Source organism: Curcuma longa, chromosome 12 (assembly GCF_044706935.1).
Source record: "Curcuma longa cultivar G26 ecotype Majalengka, Jawa Barat chromosome 12, ITB_CL_G26_1.1, whole genome shotgun sequence".
In the NCBI taxonomy this organism is placed as follows: domain Eukaryota; kingdom Viridiplantae; phylum Streptophyta; class Magnoliopsida; order Zingiberales; family Zingiberaceae; genus Curcuma; species Curcuma longa.
Genome location: NC_133872.1, coordinates 2,293,883 through 2,314,238, shown reverse-complemented (window position 1 = coordinate 2,314,238; position 20,356 = coordinate 2,293,883). Strand labels below are relative to the sequence as shown.

General features: G+C 35.4%; 2 protein-coding genes and 1 pseudogene across 2 annotated transcripts; 1 reads left to right on the top strand and 2 right to left on the bottom strand.

The window, feature by feature from the left end:
• Window positions 1–2,415: 2,415 nt before the first annotated feature.
• On the top strand, window positions 2,416–7,131 carry LOC141843466 (ubiquitin-NEDD8-like protein RUB2; annotated as a pseudogene).
• Window positions 7,132–9,724: 2,593 nt separating this feature from the next.
• Window positions 9,725–13,245, bottom strand: LOC141843641 (uncharacterized). The gene is made up of 2 exons (XM_074731692.1): window positions 10,314–13,245; window positions 9,725–10,149 (listed from the first exon to the last, which is right to left on the bottom strand). Exons 1-2 carry the CDS (start codon window positions 13,174–13,176, stop codon window positions 9,725–9,727), a joined length of 3,288 nt encoding a protein of 1,095 aa, XP_074587793.1. The 5' UTR covers window positions 13,177–13,245.
• A 3,052-nt stretch (window positions 13,246–16,297) lies between these two features.
• Window positions 16,298–20,086, bottom strand: LOC141843433 (uncharacterized). Its single transcript, XM_074731496.1, has 5 exons — window positions 19,847–20,086; window positions 18,530–18,835; window positions 18,165–18,338; window positions 17,983–18,089; window positions 16,298–16,907 (listed from the first exon to the last, which is right to left on the bottom strand). The coding sequence occupies exons 1-5, from the start codon at window positions 20,084–20,086 to the stop codon at window positions 16,298–16,300; spliced, it is 1,437 nt and encodes a 478-aa protein (XP_074587597.1).
• Window positions 20,087–20,356: the final 270 nt, after the last annotated feature.

Sequence of the window (20,356 nt, the reverse complement as noted above, 5' to 3'; positions counted from 1 at the left end):
GATTCTATTATGCGGAATTGTATATAAGATTACAAATTTAGGTTCTACTCGCTAACCAATTTACAGAATGCATATGATTTTGAACTAAGAGGGTTGAATTTATTAATTTGTTTCTTTAAGGTTTTTTTTTAAATCGAAGTACAGTTGTTCCTCAGTGGCTTTAATCACTAAATCTCATCTGAAATGAAGCTACGAGGAATCATTATTCTATTGTTTGATCTTTTCAGAACGGAAAGAAATCATCGATTCAATTCGAAATCTTTGATCTAGGTTCATTCTCATTAGTTTTTATGCCTAGTTCAAGAATCACTGTTACATGACGATTGAGAACTGAAAATTATTACGTAGTTGTGATTGTGCAGTCATAAGCGTTTAATCATTGTGAATTTGTGATCCTTTATCGTCTTCAAATTGGGATATATTTATGTCCTCATCAAATAGCACCAATTTAATGCCATCTGAATGCCGAATAATTAGGAATTTGCCATATTTAGAATAAGGGTCGAAAATGGAAATGAAGAATGAGAGATGAAACGATAATGGAAAATAAATATTAAAGAATAGATATTTTCATTTTGCCGTATTTTTTTAAATGCTGTTACTAATGTCAATTTGTTGTTGAAAATTTATCCATTATCTTTAAAAGATCAAGCTGATAAAGAGATTTATTTACGCCCTACAAATTATAAGAATTTTTAAGTATTATTAGTTAAAAAAATATTTGATAATTCTAATTTATCTATGAAATGATAAATCTCAGTTAGCTTCATTGATTATCTCTGAGGATGATTGGTTCGGTCTCACGGAAGTTTTTCAACCGTCATTAAAGTAAATTGGGAAGTGCACGTAGTAATCAGCCCAGACGCCCAGCATCCTTTGCTTACTGAGTCATCTTGATGTTGTAGTTATCTATAACTCTAATTTATCTATATTTCATATTGTAGTTGTCCATTCAAAAGGGGTTATCTTGATTTCTTACATGCCATCATTCCATTCTTTCCTCCTTTCAAGGATAAAGTTACTGTTCTGCCCTCCCCAATAAATTATCGATATTATTATTATTTACTGTTTTTGCATTTCTATTTGTGTAGCATCAAATAGAAGTCTGTATAGCTTATGCGGCTCCCCAACTCGACCACCGTGATTTTTAAAAATATTTAAAACTATGAATTATAAATTATTTTATATAAAATTTTTTATTAAAGTTTAGATTTATAAAATTATAGTCTATATATTTTGTCAAAAAAAATCTAAATAAATAAATTTCTTTACGTTATGTTTGGATGGAATAAGAGAAAGTTCATTAACGGAAGGAGAATTTATATTTTCTTTGTTTGAGAGGAAAGGAAGGTTCATTAACGTAACATGTGTTACCTTGTTTGAGAGGAAAGAAAAGGGAATGAAAGTTAAATATATAAAATTATAAAAATACTTTTACTCTTTAAAATAAATTTATATGTGAAAAAAATATATAGCTCATAAGACCAATAAAATTAATATTTATGACTTAAATAAATAAAAAAATTAAAAGAAATAATGAATAGACATATAATAAATATGTGAAATATAGAATTTGTACACTTTGATACGATAAAGAATAAATTAATATTTTTACATATATATTTTATAAAAATTTATTGATGTAAAAATTTAAAATTAACAAACATTCAAAATCATCAAGTAACAAATTTTACATTAAATAATAATAATTTAATAAACATCCAAAATCATCTAAAAAGTAGCATTCAAATACATATTTTAACATAAAAATAAAATTAAAATAAATATTTTTTAAATTTTCTTTCCCTTTCTTTATATCTCAAATCGAAGTGTAAGAAATTATGTTTATTCATGAGCATGTAAAGGGAAAATTTATTTTCTCTCCTCCTTCCCTTTTTAACTCATTTTATCCCAAATAAGATTCAAGATTCTCTTTTCTCTTTCTTATCCTTCTCTCCCTTTCCCTCACTTCCTCCCAAGGAACTATTAAAGTTCAACAAGTAGTCCCCGGGGCAATGGTGCAACGGTAGGACATCCGGATTGTAACTCAGGGACTCGCGGTTCGATCCCTAACTACGGCGTATTTGCAGGAATTTTCTAATTTTCCTCCAAATGGAGAACGCAATCAAAGGATGCTGTGCATCTGGATTGACCGCCGTTTGCGCTTCCCGATTTACCCTGGTGGTCGGTGGGAAACTTCCATGGGACCGGCACCGGCCACCCCAGAGATGTGGCTATTGGGATTATCATTTTTTTTATTCAACAAGTGAACCATAAAAGTGAACCATTTGGTTGTTCTAAATTTGGACTCACAACAATTCCAATTTTGTAATGCGTGATATATTTATTTTTTAAAAGGCAATGAATATGCATGAACTATAGAAATATCTCAATTTTTTTTCGTGTTTTCTGAGTCGTAAAATTATCCCTAAATCCGACTAGAATCGAGGAGAGCGCAGTCGAGGCGACAAGGGATGCAGATCTTCGTGAAAACCCTAACGGGGAAGACGATCACCCTCGAGGTCGAGAGTAGCGACACCAATGACAATGTCAAAGCCAAGATTCAGGTATTCTCTGCCTTGGATCTTAACCTCTTCTTGGTTTCGTCTTTAGGGTATAATCTAGGGTTTACAGCAGTGCTCAAGTCGGGTGCTGTAGGTTTTTTGTTCTCTGTTTCGTTTTTTTTCCAGTTGCTTGTTCTGGGGCTACGTAGTGGAGAATTGATATTGCTTTTGCCAGCTGGTAGCGTAGCTCCTGTGGTCGGTCTTGGACAAAGATTAATTTCTAACTTTCAAATAATTCAAAATTCACTTTTAATATTGAAAAAGTTAAATCTTTGTCCCGAAAACAGCTCTCAGTTCGCAGAAACAATCGTAACGTATTATTTGCTCAATCACGCAATTTTGCATTTGTCAAGTTAATCGGCAATACCATATTCATCATTTGATTCTAAGAGTAGGGTTTTAGGTGTGGTTTACTTGCCTTTCACGTAAATACGTCCCAAATGACAATTAAATTACAAAAAATTACCATAAAAAGTATGTAGGTTTGAACTTCTGTGCTGATGAACCAGTCCTAAGTATTGCTAAATGACTGCTTATTGATTCTGTAGGACAAGGAAAGCATTCCGCCAGATCAACAGAGATTGATTTTTGCAGGGATGAAATTGGAAGATGGTAGAAATCTTGCAGACTAAAACATCCAGAAAGAGTCTACACTTCATTTGGTTTTCAGGCTTCATAGTGGAATGATGATCAAGGTGAAACCTTAATTGGAAAAGAAATAGAGATCGACATTGAACCTACTGATACAATTGATAGGATCCAAGAACGGGTCGAGGAGTACAGCAAAGGTTTGTTTGCATTTCTATTGAATGGAAACATAATGAGATTGAATTTATCTGACAACTATGGATTTATTCTAACTCATTGAAATTGTCAAAAGTAGAACTGTCAAACGGGTCAATCCATGGCGGGGTGGGCCAACCCACTAAAAACCCATCATATGGCAGGGCGGGATGGACCAACCCACTAAAAATTCATCATATAGAGGTCGGGGTGGGCTAACCCACTCAAAACCTATCAATGGCCGGATGGGACGGGCTGACCCACCAATTTGGTGGGTTGGAAAATCTTCAACCCAACCCAACCCAAGGCGGGTTGCGGGTTAGGCGGGCTAAAGCACGGGTCTATCAAAAAATAAAAAAATATTAAAAATATTAAAAATTTTAAATTTGGATTACAGTTTAAATTAATCAAGTTGAAATTGTTAAACTTGAATCGTAATTTAGACGGATCAAGCTCATTAATTCATTGAGTCTTCTATTTTAATTTTTAAAATTTAAAATAAATAAATAAACCTTTTCAATCTGCGGGCCAATCCAAGCCCGCCGCAGGTCGTGGGCTTAGGCGGGCCAACCCATCTGAATCCATTTTAAAATGAGTTGATAAAATTTCAACCCAACCCGCCAAAATTGCTTGGCGGGACGGGCCAACCTAGCGAGCTCAATCCAAATTGACGGCTATAGTTAAAAATCCGTCGTTTATAAATAAATGGATAAGGATTCTAAGAATAATTTCTTCTTCGAGAGTTTATATGGTGGGGAGGGGGGGTTGGTGGATTGCGAACAATGGAAGTTCAAACAAAAAAAAACACACACACAACAAAGGCAAGCAAACAAACTGAGCTTTTAAGGTGGTTTGACACTCCTCCCTTAAAACACTCCATAGCTATGATCCTTTAGGTGGATTAGTCCCTGAATCCATCTCTAGCTCTCTCCTTCTCAGTCAGCAACTAGAAGTGGAGAAATCTCTTACAAAATATCAAGATAAGAAAGTAATCACAAGAGATTATAAATGAGAGCACAACAAAGAGTATATATGTATATACAAGAGATTATAAATGAGAGCACAACAGAGAGTATATATATATATCGTCTTCAAAAGTCCCTCGTTTATAAATAAATGGGATATGTTTATCGTCTTCAAAAGTCCCTCGTTTATAAATAAATGGATAAGGGTTCTAAGAATAATTTATTCTTTGAGAGTTTTTATGATGTGTGTGTGTGGGGGGGGGGGGGGGGGGGGGGGGGGGGGGGTTGGTGGGTTGTGAACAATGGCAAGTAAACAAAAAACACACAACAAAGGCAAGTAAACAAACTGAGCTTTTAATGTGGTTTGACACTCCTCCTTTAAAACACTCCATAGCTATGATCCTTTAGGTGGATTAGTCATTGAATGCATCTCTAGCTCTCTCCTTCTCGGTCAGCAACCAGAAGTGGAGAAATCTCTTACAAAATATCAAGATAAGAAAGTAATCACAAGAGATTATAAATGAGAGCACAAGAGATAGAATAAAGGAGTAGAACACTTGGAGAATACTAAAACAAATTTTCAAGTTTTCCCTTATGTGTTCTTGAGTTGCCATAAGCCTATATATATATATATATATATATATATATCTATTGATTAGTTGACTATTCATTGATCATTAGTTGACTGGTATTGTTGATTTGACAATTGTTGTTTCACATTGGTCAAAGTAATCGTAATTATTTTTGTTAGCATTGTGCCACAAGTCAACTATTGGGCCACTAGGCGACTACTCACCTAAACAAAAATATTCCAGGCGGAATGTTTCTTACCAGACTATTGGAAAGTAAATTTTTTCCAATCGAATGATACTTTGACTTCAACCAATTCTAAGATTCAGTCTGCAACTAAGTTTATTCCATTCGACCTAGGTTTATATGTTCACTCACACTCTTACTCATAGAGTCTTCTTTTATGCTAAGGGGCTTTCCATGCCTCTAGGACTTCATCATGTTCTTAAAAGCTTCTTGCCTTTGAGACTTCATCTCCTAGATTTGCAAGGGCTTCATCTTGGTCTCGTCCTTGATTTGCTTGGACTTCCACTACCAACATCTATTACTTTTTAACTTGTCAATACTTGTTGAACTTCACATTGTTTCACTTGCAACACTTATCAAACTTTTCTTCTACATTTTTCTACACTTGTACACTTGACAGACACATATGAGATTGATAAACATCTCTTAACTTAAAATTTGCTCAAACATCAAAATCATGTACCCATCACATGCATAGGACATCATTGCACCAACACATTGTGAAAATATCAATTTAGCTATAGCCTTCTACTTGTATATGTTGATTTTTCAGTAAAATTGGGACAGACTATGGAATTGGAAATATTATGTGAGAAAGTGTTCTGAATTTATAATCAGTTATCAAGAGCAACTATTAGAGGAGAATTACTGTCGAATGGACTTGGTTCATTGGGTATTTTGTCCTGTGAAAACCTATGTGATTATGTTAGTTTGTGTTTCAAATTGTGTCCTTTTATTTATTTGTTGGCCTAGCAAGGTTTTGGATTCGAAGATCAAATGGGTAGGAGAAGCTTCAAATGTACTTATTATTGTATCCTGAACTTACTGCTGATTGTTTAAGTTTATTAGATTTCCCTTCGATCGGCTCTAATGGACGCCCTTTAATGTGTTAAATTCACCCTGTATTGGTTGCCTCATCTCTTAAATATATTTTTATGGCACTAAGAGGATTTTTTTCTGGGGCAAAAATCAAAAGGGTGTTCCAAATTAGTAAATTGTCAAAAGGGTACCCTTTTTCAAAAAAAGTGGAAAGGGCGTCCAACCATATGTTTTGTACTCAATGTATTTATTTTAGCGTTGTTGTAGCAGCTACTCGATAACTATTGCAACATGAAAAATCGACTATCACTTTAATCAAAATTATTATACACAAAACATTATTATATCAAAATATTTTTTATTAACTTGATCAAAATTGCTTAAACTCCATCAAAATCATTTTAAAATAATTGTAATAACTACTTAGGTAACTACTACACAGTTGTAGCAACTACTTAGGTAGTTATTATACAGCTGTAGTTAAATCCTAAATTCTAAAATCTTAAACAATAAATCATAAATCCTGAACATTATTATATCAAAATATTATCAATTTGATCAAAATTATTTAAACTTCATCAAAATAATTTTAAATTAGTCAAAATCACTTTAAAACAATTGTAGCAGCTACCTAAATAGTTGTTACACAGTTGTAGCAGCTCGTAGCTACTACAATAGTGCTGAAAGTAAGGAACAACATTATAGCAGTTACAGAGTATTTACTACACATTATGACAATTAATCTTAGTTGCTGTAACAACGCTGAAAGTAAGGATATTCTTTGGATAAAACATTTGATGGAGCGCCCTTTTGATTTTTTTTTGAAAAAGAGACGTCCTTTTGACGATTTGCATAATTTGGGAGGCTCTTTTGATTTTTGCCTTTATTTCTAATCCTGATCCTGCTGTGGATGCCAATTGTTGGTCATGGTGTGAAGTGACAGACATGTCAAATTTAGTTGCCCAAGTATTATCATTATTTAATGCAATAATTACTGTGTAAGCAACTATCTGTCATCGTTTCGGTACAGGCTTATATGTGTTGGAAAGCAGCTAGCTGACCACAAAACTGCCAAGGAATACAATATTGAAGGTAGTTCTGTCCTCCACCTTGTGCTTGCCCTCAGAGGTGGCAAGTATTAATTTCAGTATGATGTTTGCTGTTGCCGAGTGAAGGAAGCATTGCTGGGGATATATTCTTTGCAACTCTCAACATCAAATGAGGCTGTTTTAATACATAATTTATGATATGGTAATATCTATCTAATTGGTTTCTCTCTTAGCAGCTCTTGAAGTCTGTTGTAGAGGCATACTTTAAATTATGGTAATGGTTCTCAAGCTACTGACTTTTCTCTTCATAATTCTTAACATAAATGAATCGACTTTAAATATATATGCGTTCGGTTATGGCAATGACTCTCAATTTAAGGCTACTTCTTGTACATGATTGATTTCAAATTTCTTTCATGATCATTCTGAATTATATATATATTCTATAATGTACTAGTAGACAGGAATTTCTTTGAGGTGTGGGCATGAACCGGGCCAGGCATGAGCCGTGCCAGTTCATGTTAATCCAAATTTTGTGTTCTTCAACATTTTTGGGTTACTAAGAAATGCAATTTGAAATTTGAGGGGAGGTGTGAGTTTTAAGCAAAAGATTGGCAGAATTGCAGCAATGCTGATAAGTTGAATATGTATAAAGTAGCTAAAAACGAGGCAAAAATGTAACTTGATAATCTAGAAACTGTGTATAAAAGATGAAAATGCTAATCAATGAGACAACAGTCACAGAGGCAAATAAGAAATAAGGTTCAATAACATAGCATTGCACTTTTGGATGCAAGTTTAACATAAGTAAATTAAGGATTTAAAATTTAAAAGGTTATTTCATGTAGCAACCCACTTCATACCACTTAGGCGATAGGGAAGGCTGAGTGTGTTTGAGTACTAAACAATGTTAAAACAAAAAAGATTGATATTGACATAAAAAATGGCAAGTATATTAACTAATCAGGTCAATTAATCAAAATAAATTTATAATCATAAGTAAATAAGTGATATTGCTAAGTAAACACATAGTAACAAGAAAACTCATTACATTTCACATTGGGACCTACAAGAAAAGATAAAACACAATAAACACAAAGTTCACAACAATGTCAATCCAATCAAATCAGATTTTGTGCTAAATTCATGTTGAGACATTGCAAGGAAACACATACAATATATCATAGCAATCAAGTAAGTTCATAACTAATTGTTTTTTTTTTTAAAGAATAAACTCGCCCAGACCATCTGCTGGGACTGGCTAAGCTGATTTTAGAAGATCCATCTGAAGGGAACCCCTTATTGGCTAGGGCAAAGTGGTCTGCTCTCAATATTATGTAAAATTGACATGGGAGCATCACATGAGGAATCACCACCAGAGGCATTGCCCATATTCCACACTATGGGGGTTATATCCAATTGTAGAAGGGACCATATGAATCAATAATATTAGTACCCATAAAATCCCAAGTAGGTGTGTTTGTGTGTGTGTATAACTATAGCAAATAAAGATCAAATGAATGCTGGCCAATGGAGGGGGTGGTGTTCACACTCAAGATGGTGACATGAATTTTCCATAGATACCATAGGCAAATCATTAGAATGCAAACTACCTGTACTTAGATATCATAGACAGGTGCAGCAAGACTTGCTTCATGGTTTGTAGACAGTTCATGGTTGTGATAATGACATTGTGCGGTGAAACTCGTCTGAAGAGAATGGATCATCAGAAAAAAGGTTTCCATTCCAAATAGTGACAACAATCGATCAGTTGTAGATCCACTTTGCAGTTTTGCAGGGTAAATATTGCAAAAGTGTATGGAGACACAGAGCGAAGAGAATGAGAAGAAAGCAATATCAATAGTTGGAGACAACTAAACGATGTTCAGTTCTATGGTAATAATTGTCCTTTTGATTTTTGGAAGTTCACTGTGGCATTTGCAATATATGAGAACTGTTTGCTAAAATTACATGAAAGTCTTCTTTTAGATATTGCAACGAGATAGATTGCCTAGTATGATAAGGCTACATATGAGAAACACTTCACCTGCAAATACAAACATGCTTTGCAAACTTTTTTGTTTCACTAAAGCTGGAGATATTGTGGATTGTGCTTATACTGGAGTAATCTATCTTTCTCAAGTAGCAATAATAGTATGGTTGCCTAGTGAATCAAGGACTTCACATTGAAAAGATGTATCAGGTTTTCTTAATACACTAAGAAGCAAAGCTTGGCCTACTAGACTGCTAGTTATGTGATTGTTATGGATTTTGCTACAGTATATATTGGAACTTTGTTTTGCAATGAGTAGAGAATCGATCAAAGAATCAGTCATGCTCAAGAAAAATCATTCACATGGGAAGGTTGTTTGTGTCTTTGAAGAGGTTAGTTGTTGATGTAGTTTTTTTCTCTCTCTTCTTTTACTCTAGGGCATCTTGATTCTTGTTTACTTATTATTTTCTTTTTTAAAAATTGTGTATTTATAGTTGTTGCTTAAACAAATCTAGACTCTATAGTATATTTGAATTGCTTATCTGACAATTTATTCTTCCTTTCACTTTCCTACATCTTCAAACCCTTGGGCACATATTCTACAATGCAAGTGAAAATATTTTTTCTATCTGATCATCTTTCAAATTCTTGCTACTATCATGTACCATAAAGAAATGAAAAACTGATTTTCTTCTCTTCAATGAATCATGTCAAAGACATGAGACTCATGGCCTTTCACACCAACCAATCATCTCCTATTTCAATGGTCGATGACATACCATGCGATGAAGTGAAGGTTGCAGTTTCATCACCATGAATGTACTGTTTTATCTTGTTGAGGTCATCTGCAACACTGATCATAGATGGCCTCATTGAAGCTGTTTCCTGTGTGCAAACAAGACCCAAGTCAATGAGCTCCATGATAGCTACTTCAAATATTTTCTTAACCTCTGGAATCTTTTCCTGTAGTTCTTTGGCTAGTGAGGGATCTATAACATTCTCCAATTGGCTTCCATACTGGTATTTCACCCAATTGATTAAGCTCACACCCCCGTCAAACATTTCATCTGTTGGTCTTTTTCTAGTGATCATTTCCAGCACAATAACGCCATAGCTATAGACATCCCCTTTTGCTGATGCTTGTCTACCATATCCGTACTCTAGGAGAAAAAAAAAGACATTTGGCACAGAGAAAAAAAGAAATTTGTTCTCAATTAGTGCATCGATCAATTGATTCATTATCCTACTTTATGTACAGCCTCAAATATGTAATTGCTTTCATAGAGCACATATGCAAATGAGATTGAGAGAGTTGATATTTTACCTGGAGCAACATATCCAACTGATCCATGCAGAAAAGTGGCCGTTGAAGTTGAAATGTTATCAACTGTTGCACTTCTATCTGCAGCTGCATAAGCCAGTCTAGCGATGCCAAAATCTGAAACTATTGCAGTCATATCATCATCGAGGAGAATGTTGCCTGGTTTCAGATCACAATGAATCACCTGAACTGGTGCATAATTGTGCAAGTATGTCATCCCCTCTGCTATATCACTGCAAATGCTCACTATTTCAGTCAGGCTCAGAAATGTCTCTGAATCTCCTCGAGGGTGCAGATAATCTTCTAGACTACCTCTACTCATGAAAGGTAGCACTATAGCTTTGAATTCTGGATTGCTGCAAGTTGTGATGATGCTCATCAAGTTTCTGTGTCGAACTCTTTTCAAAACTCGGCACTCTCTGTTGAATATCCTAGAAGAATTGTGGTCATCTTGATGTAATACCTTAATGGCAATGAAACTTCCATCCCTTAGTGTGCCTTTGTAAACATGTCCGAAGCCACCAGACCCTATCAATCTGGTTTGATCAAATCCTCCTGTGGCCTCCCAAATATCTCTGTAAGTTATTCTTGGATGATCACTGATCAAGTCAAAAGGGTACCTACTCAGACCCAATGCTGTACCTCTGAAAGGTTTGGCTGCTACGGTGCAGAAAATGATAAGAGTGAAAAGTACTGAGGCAGTGATACTCAGCAATAGGATGAGCTTCTGCCTGTGTGCTATGCTACTCGTCCTTGAGCTGCAATTTAGATATCCATCTGTTCCACAAAATTTGTTTCCCTTGAGTGAATCGAAGGTCAAAGCATCAAATATACCACCATGTGGCAGAGAGCCACTAAACTTGTTGAACGACAGGTTAAGCTGCTTCAGTTCCTTGCACTGCTGCAGTGAAGCAGGAACTTCACCAGAAAGGAGGTTTGAGGAAACATCCAACTGCTGCAGGCTTGAAAGATTGCCAAAGGATTTTGGGATTGGCCCTTGAAGTGAATTATCAGATAGATTCAAAAACTTAACACTTACACAACTTCTCAAGTCAGGAATGGTACTATTGAATTTATTTGATGACAGATCAATAGCCTGAACCTTATCCATTTGGCTCAATTGCCAGGGAAGTTCTCCTTCTAACAAGTTATGTGACAGGTTAAAGAACCTGGTTATTGTGTTCAGGGCTGCAACTTGTACTGGCAGTTGCCCAGACAGACAGTTGTAGGACAGGTCTAGGAGCTCCAGATTCATAATACCCAGGTTTGAAGGTATTGGCCCCTCAAGGATGTTTTCAGACAATTGCAAGGACCTCATTGCTTTCAAATTTGATATAGATGATGGTATTCTACCGTCAAGATGATTATGTGATATGCCCAGAATTCCAAGGCGAGTCGTGATATTAGCAGGAATAGAAGGAATTTCGCCATGTAGATTGTTTCTGGAAAGCCACACCCTCTCTAAATTTCGGATGAGGAACAGTTCTACTGGAATAGGGCCTTCTAATAGATTGTCAGAAAGGTTCAATAAAGTCAAGTTTTGAAGATTTGAAATATTGGACGGTATTGTTCCATGTAGTTTGTTTTCTTGCAGAAAGATTACGGAAAGATTATCTAAGAGACAAATTGTCGAGGGAAGTTTACCTCTGAGTTGAAGTCCTCCTGCCCCAAGTTTATTTAGTTGAGTTAAATTTGAAATTGCACTCAAGAAGTAGGTAAGATTTTCCTCACTAGAAAAATTATTGTATGAAATGTACAGTATATCCAGGGCAGGTAAATGTGCAACAATGTCAGATGGCAACGGACCATTCAGGTAATTAAAGTCGAGATATATTCTTTCAAGACTTGTTGCATTTGCCAGAGAAGGTGGAAAGGTTCCTGTCAAACTATTTTTTCCAAGTAGCAGTTCTTCTAGAGCACGAAGATGAGATCCTATCTGTGGAGGAATAGGACCGCTGAAGGCATTATCAGAAAGCTGTATTGTTTTCAACAAGGTACAGTTATAGAAAACAGAGATAGGAAGGTAGCCATCAAGCTCATTTGCAGAAAGGTCAAAAAATACTAACTTTGAAAGCATGCCAAAACTATCTGGTATTCTTTGTTTCAGATTGTTATTGCTGAGGCCAAGTCTACTAAGGTTAGACAAAAACCCTAGCCCAGCAGGAATGGATCCGTACATGGAATTGAATGATAGATCAAGGCATTGAAGCTTGGATAGGTTGGAGAGAGAAGCTGGAATGGTCCCTGTCAAATTGTTTTCTCCAAGAAAAAGCATTTGCAGGTGTTGAAGGTAATTTCCCATCTGTGGAGGAATTGGACCTTGCAAAGTAGTATTGGTAACGTCCAAAAATTCTAACCGGGTCAAATTGTGGAAGTTGGAGGTGGTAAGATTTCCACCAAGTGCATTATCACAAAGGTTCAAGTAAACAAGATTTGCAAGCATGCCAAGACAAGTAGGTATTCCACTTCCCAACTCATTACCACTAAGATCAAGCCTAGCAAGGTTAGATAAGGAACCTATCTCATCAGGAATGGACCCTTGGAGGGAATTGTGTGATAGAACAAGGCTTTGAAGTTCAGAAAGATTGGATAGAAATGGCGAGATGGTTCCATGCAAAGATGCACTAGAGAGTTCAAGTCCAATTACCCTCCCTCTGCCACAGCGAATGCCCTTCCAGAGACAGATTTGAGTCGAATTATTCCAGTTGCTGAGCACACTATCTGAATCCTGCAGTCCTCTTTTGAATTCTAGGAGAGCACCTCGGTCATTGTTATCTGCAGCGTCGAGATGCATGTGTTGGTTGAGAAGAAGAACAGACAAGAGGAAGAAGAGGATATGGACTTTGGGAGGGTTTGAATAATTCATAGTGGGTAATGCCTGATGCGTCTAAACAATGTATCAATGATACCTAAGATTAGGTCGCATGACCTATTAAAGCATATTTATAGGTTCATTAAGAAGATCATTTAGTGCCGAAATTGTCACGTGGACACTGAAGCCACTAAATATATGTGACGGGGTGAGACTTTTTTTAGGTCATCAGGCAACCAGTTCATCAAGATCAAGCAGCGTAGTGGAAACAGACCTCTTGCTTTTACATTCTTCATTCCTGAGAATCAGATGCAAGCATAGTCTTACATATAATGGAAATGAACATTAAGTTCAGTTTGCTCATTGGATGAATTCTGGTGGAATTGTTCAATCAACAAACCATGAACAAGACCCATCAGATCGATCATCGGTCCAATTAAAAGCAGCAGTACAATGACCGAAAGTAGTGATGCTTTGACTTGCAGACAAACAGGTTCGTTGTCAACTTTGGGCCAGACATTCTTTTCGTAAATACATCATTTCTCAGCCTTTTATATTTCCATTTGGTCGAAGGACGGTCGAACAAGAACTTAATTTCCCCATCCATATGGCAATGCAGATGCAGTGGAGCTCCGAGGTCAGCCACTCAGTCATCCTGTAACCATTTCTACACCCATTTGTTTTATTTTATTTTATTTTTATTCAGAAAGGAATTTGCACCAACCATGAAAAGTTATCCGTATTTCTTGCACCCGCTAATGCCTAGCATCCGTAAGGATTGCATTTGATACTTTTGACAGCACTTGCAAATATAATAGCTTATCCAGGGCAATCGCCAACACGACCCTATTGTGAACTTCATGGACGATAGAAGAAATTCTCTAAGAAAATAAATAAATGAATGTGTATTCCTTATTCTATTTGCCCACTTCATTTTGAAATAATGAAATCCCATCAAAGTGACATAGTTCAAGGTCAATCACTAGAATGTTTGGGCTGGAGAACCATTCAAAAGGCTGGTTTAATTAACATTTTATAAAGTGATTTGGAACGTGAAAAGTAGATATGGTAGCCAACTCGTTGAGACTTCACATGTTATGATTCACGATGACTTTGAGGAAGACAGAGCATGTTGACCTGTGCACCAGGGATTATGGAAGTTGTCTTCAGCATAGATGTTAGATGCTGTTGTATGGTTGATCTTTTTTTTTTGCTTCTCTTGCACTATCAAATAAATGGTTAGAACCCGTGCTTCGGAATTTGGACTAGTGATCCTAGAATTTTCATTGGGAAAAACTTCATTGGTAAGTTATCTTTTGTTTCCTAACCAACTTGATAACTATGCTAAATCTTCATGAATTTCGGTTATCTTCACGTTAGTTTGTTACTTCTTTGATTAAGGCTCAAGCAAAAGGTTACTGAGTCTACTTCAGGTGCAGAATATAGCATGCATTAGGTCTTCATAAATGATCAACAATTAGAATGCAACTTGCTTACTATCTCCTTCATGCAATTCTGATTTCACTTTAATATCAGTTGTTGGATTATGAAAAGTTAAATCCTTTCTCCACAATATCCTATCAAATTTTAAGAATTTAGAGTGTTTTAGGTTATGATAAATGACTAAGACCTTTTTTATGTAGAGCAAATAAGCATAGTAAAAAATTGTCATATTATAGGCCTTTTGCATTGTGCCTCTTGGCCAAAGTTAAGAAAGGATGTGGATATCGTTAAACTAGTTATATTGCTATTGGTCCTTGGAGAAAGCATGAGAACCATTTGTATCCAACTATGCTTGAAGAGAGGAATTGCTATCTAACAAGTTACCAAGTGTTTTCTTTGTCATCTTCACTTTGACATTGTTTTATATTATACTACATTCTTTCTTTATTTGCCATTTGGTTAGTGAGGAGTGACATTTTGCTCTTGACTTTATCTTTTTTGTCTTGACAAGTAGAAAATTGCTCATATATATTTTAAAAACAAATGTGCCATTTGACGCATACGCGTTGAAATTGAGGGGAAGTAGCGTAAAGGGCATTTGTCGTATTAGATGCGGTGCGGTGGGGAAAAAAAGAAAATATATATATATATATTTTTTTATGAATATGCTCATGCACCCACTCCATGTCGAAAAGCTAACCAAAGCGATGCATGTTTCATTGATAGTCGTTTGAACCTTATTATCCACTAAAGAGGAAAAAAAATATATAAGGAGACTTTAGATATTATAACCTATGAATTAAAAATCTTTCTAATCCGATTTGATTGCGAGATCAGATCTAAAGTTTTTCTTTTGGAAGACGAATGGTTGACACTTGTTTTTTTTTAAATCTTTCTATCTTAACCATATTGTCAAAAATGTATTTCTAACGAGGTGGGTGGTCTTTTCGCCCATCGCCGAAAGTGTAAATGATTTTTCTTGCAGCGATAAACATTTCAAATTTTATTTTTTTTTATATAAAAGGTGGAATCTGTCATCCCAGCAGTCTTATATGATCGATTTCACAAATCTATGAAAAAGTAAATTAAAAAATTGTAGTTAACCATGACGAAGGTAGGGGTGAATAATAATTCAGTTAAACCGAATAAATCGACCGATGGAATTAAAAAATTCGGTTCAGTTATTTTAAAATTTTGATTATTTTTCTATAAAATTCGGTTAATTCGGTTCGATTTTGATTTTAAAATTTCTTATTTGATTAAATTGAATAAATGAAATTATTCAAATTAGAAAAAAATAATTTATAAATTTTAAATAAATAAATTTATAAATTCCTAATTAATTAGTAAAATTTTTATAATATTTAAAAAATTTAGTTAATTCGATTAAAAATTAAATTAATTGATAAAATATCGGTTCAGTTTGTTTAATTTTTATTAGAAAATTCGATCGGTTCGGTTGGTTAAAAAAATTAATTTATTTGATTTTTTATTTATTCGATTCAGTTTTAACCGAATATTTAACCATTTAAACAAATCTTCTCACCTCCAAATTCCTGCCTAAAACTTTCTTCCAGAACATCAAAATCCTATGTACATTATTTTTCTAAATAGACCAACCTATCAAAATCAAGAATTCTAATGCTAATTTGACTGCAATTATGTACACAACAGGACATTTTACAATAGTCCTTTGAGAAAGCCTGATTCCTTGGATATCAACCTTTCATTTTCATCGTTCATCGTCCTCGTGAAGGTTATCATCATACGAGAACCACACGGCCGGAAGCATGAGGGGGGGTAGATGCATCATCATTCCTCCCCAAGAGATTTCCTTTGACATGCTTGTTGTAGTGCTGCCATAGTTGCTGTTGAACTCCCATTCAGTCGAAATGTTGCTATCGTATACATCATTACTCTGATTAGCAGAGCTTCCTTCGTCGTTCTGGAGCAGGCAGGAAAGTGAATCCACCTTTGACATGAGTAATTCCTCGTCGGAGGCTGGAGTTTGGCAATCGCTAAACAGAGTTTGAACCAACTCTTCCATGTCTGCCTGGGAGAGGGACTGTTCTCCAGTCTGATCTACAAAGTTGCCTAGGGATGCAGATGGATCGTAAACACAAGGCATTGCAGCATCTTGAAGCTTATCATTCAGCATACCAAATGGATGGTGTTTAGAGTTGTCTAGATCTCCTTCAAACACAGAGCACTGTGGTTCGAAATATGGGTTTTCGATAACAAAGTCTTGTTCTTGACTGAGCATCCGGAGACGCGGATCGAATTGTATGATCTTCTCCAAATGCTTGCCTAACAGAGCCTGTGAGCATTGCAGAAAATGCTGCCTGAAGTAAGAACGTAAGCAGCTACTTTAGTTAAGGACTGCAAAATGAATGATAACAAAGTCTACTTCAGGTGCATATCTCCAATCAATGCAATGTGCTATAATTCTTCTAGGCTACACAGAAAATATATACAGTAAGAAGAAAAACAAATTCAGAGATCTTAAAACAAACTGAAACCATGCATTAGGCAGAGAGATTATGAAATGTTCATAAAACATCATAAGCATGTCCGAAGAAGTAACGAACATTGGATATAAACTCACGTAAGAATGCAAGAAAAGCACTACATAGAATCTAAAACACAGAATCATAAATGTAAGAACAGTAATGGGATATCTATTTGTTGAATTAACATTCGGGCTAAATATCTCAACTACAATAAATTTCTATTGACAGAACTGGAATAACTAGAGATGAATGTGAAAGAAGCAGACTAAATTATATAGAAAAACTGGAATGAATTAGGTAGAAGATTCAAACAAATCTTCCTAGCTCCTTTATCTTCAGTATGTATTGAACACGATGATAAATGTCAGAATTAGAGCAAAAAATAAGAATAATGGGATATCCCAAGTAGGACGGAGTATTCGGTTAAAATCGAACCTAATTAGCCAAAACCAAATCAAACCGAACTAAATTTTTTTAAACTAATTGAACCGACCAAATTTTCAAATAAAAACCGAATAAACTAAATCGATAAAATATCGATTAATTCAGTTTTCAACCGAATTAATCAAAATAACTGAATTTTTTAAATATTATAAAAAATTTATCAATTAGCTAGGGATTTATAAGTTTACTAACTCAAGAATTTATAAATTATTTTTTATTTTGATTAATTCGATTTATTCAATTTAACCGAATAAGAAATTTGAAAATTGAAACCAAATCGAATTAACTGATTTTTTTTTTAAAAAAAACTAAAATTCTGAAATAATCGAACTAAATTTTTAATCCAATCGATTTGATCAATTTATTCGATTTAACTGAATTTTTGTTCACCCCTAACCCTCAAGGGCAATTACCTGATATTAATGAATCAACCAACATGCACACGATGAGTCTTTTGTCTTACCTATGAAGGCTTGCTTGCCCTTCAGTGAAATCTGTCGTTGCCTGCCATATTGTGTGTTTCCTAGGCTGTGGATTTATTTCTCTGAAGAAAAGGGGCTGCCTAGACAGCTGCATCAAATTTGTCAAACTGTATCAACAATGACAAAATCCCAGAACAGTGCAAAGGAAATTGAATATATATACCACTATATCCAAAGTCGCGGGTCCATCTTCAGGGCATAGAGCTCTAAGAGATGCAATATCTGACCACTGGATTTCAATCTTGCTTTTGAGACCACCTTCGAGGATCTCCCATACAAGTTTCCGCTTCGCGAAATAGCACTTAGCTACTAGATCTCCTTCATACCTTGATGCATACTGAAAAACAATGAAGGCAGCCAATCAATCATTCTTCATTCTGAAACAATGAAGGCAGCCAATCAATCATTCTTCATTCTGCCTGTGTGCTGCAGATTATGAATGTAAATCTGACTCTCATGATGGTAATATAAATTGCAGTTCACAATATTGGGTTACTAATTACAAGTAATTCATGCCCGTTTGCCTACCTCCCAAGTTCCAATCTTCAACAAGGAAGCAGGAAAATTTGAGGCTTTCATCTTTTCAATGGTAGCCACAGCACAAGCACATGCAGTAGGCTTAGTTATTTCTTTCTTCTCCACTTCTTCTTTTGTGATGGCATTTTTGTTGTGGAAAGAATTAACAGTTGGATCATGCTGTTGAGACAATTGCGCCTCAAGAAGTTCCAGAAATGATGGACTTTTCGGGAGGCGAAGACCCAACGGACCAGACTGATTACGTAGATTATGCTGCATGAACACCTCTGTCGGAGGCATACTCGTGCAAATTTCCAACTGTTATCACACAATTTTAGTAAGCAACAATTTTATGTAATAAAATCAAGGAACACAAGGAAATATCCTAGCACAGTGGGTCCAGATGAATTGATAGTTGTCTGAAAACAGAAATGAAATCAAAAACATGTGCGAAATGAAATGAAATCTTCAAAGTTGGTACTCCACTTGAGGAGCGCCATTCAGGTTTAGGATGCCTTTAGTACTGATGAACGATACAAAATAAAGAATTCGTGTTTCGCCACCAGCAATTATATTATATCTTATGAATAATGTCGATCAAAACCCATCTACAAAGTCCTCAAAGATGGGTGGATCGTGAAAAGAAATGCGAAGACGGAAACGTTTAATACGAAATCCACATTCAAATTAACAAATAAACCTCTTAGAATAGCAATTGCACGTTTTGTAATAGAGATCTAATCATTTGTACAGAACAAAAATATTGAACATCCACCTCTTGGAGAGAAGCATGATCGGGCTTCATTCTCTTGTTGTAAGGACCATGCTCATCTTCCAATGGGTCTTCCACCTCTAGTTTCACCGGCATAGGCAGTTGCGATTCCATTGCAGACAATTCAGCGATTGGCCGTCGTCCGCTGAAACTCGCAACATGATCCATCCAAAAAGCCGAAACTCGCAACATAACATGATCCATCCAAAAAGCGGAAACTCGCAACATGATCCATCCAAAAAGATAACAAGAAAAAAAAAGCGAAAGACCGGAGGAGCGCCATTTAGGTTTAGGATGCCTTAGTACCGATGAACGATACAAAATAAAGAATTCGTGTATCGCCACCAGCAATTATATTATATCTTATGAATAATGTCGATCAAAACCCATCTACAAACTCCTCAAAGATGGGTTGATCGTGAAAAGAAATGCGAAGACGGAAACGTTTTATACAAAATCCACATTCAAATTAACAAACAAACCTCTTAGAATAGCAATTGTTCGTTTTGTAACAGAGATCTAATCATTTGTACAGAACAAAAATATTGAACATCGACCTCCTGGAGAGAAGGATAATCGGGCTTCATTCTCTTGTTGTAAGGACAGTGCTCATCTTCCAATTGGTCTTCCACCTCTAGTTTCACCGGCATAGGCAGTTGCGATTCCATCGCAGGCAATTCGGCGATCGGCCGTCGTCCGCTGAAACTCGCAACATGATCCATCCAAAAAGATAACGAGAAAAAAAGAGAAAAAAACCGGAATCGCAACAAAGAAGAATGCAAAAACCCTAAGCGCATTTCACGCGCTCTCTATCACCCAGCTCTATCATTCTCCCCTGTCTCGATGTATATGTATATATATATACCATGAATCTGAATCTCTTAGGTTTGCGTGAATTAAAAAAAATCATTTAATGAAAAATATGGCAATTTAAGAAACAGTTAACGAATTCAAACCTCCTTATTAAATGAATTTGATTGTTAAAATAAAATAATTCATTTTAAAATTTTAACAATTAATGGTTGATACACTTTCATATAGGATGAGAAAAAATTTGATTAAATCGA

Coding starts and splice junctions, on each gene's coding strand:
- LOC141843433 (XM_074731496.1), bottom strand. CDS start 20,086: ATGCGCTTAGGGTTTTTGCATTCTTCTTTGTTGCGATTCCGGTTTTTT. Junction 18,090..18,164: donor CCGCGACTTTGGATATAGTG/GTATATATATTC, acceptor AATTTGATGCAG/CTGTCTAGGCAGCCCCTTTT. Junction 16,908..17,982: donor GGGCAAGCAAGCCTTCATAG/GTAAGACAAAAG, acceptor TTCTTACTTCAG/GCAGCATTTTCTGCAATGCT.
- LOC141843641 (XM_074731692.1), bottom strand. CDS start 13,176: ATGAATTATTCAAACCCTCCCAAAGTCCATATCCTCTTCTTCCTCTTG. Junction 10,150..10,313: donor AGTTGGATATGTTGCTCCAG/GTAAAATATCAA, acceptor TTTTTCTCCTAG/AGTACGGATATGGTAGACAA.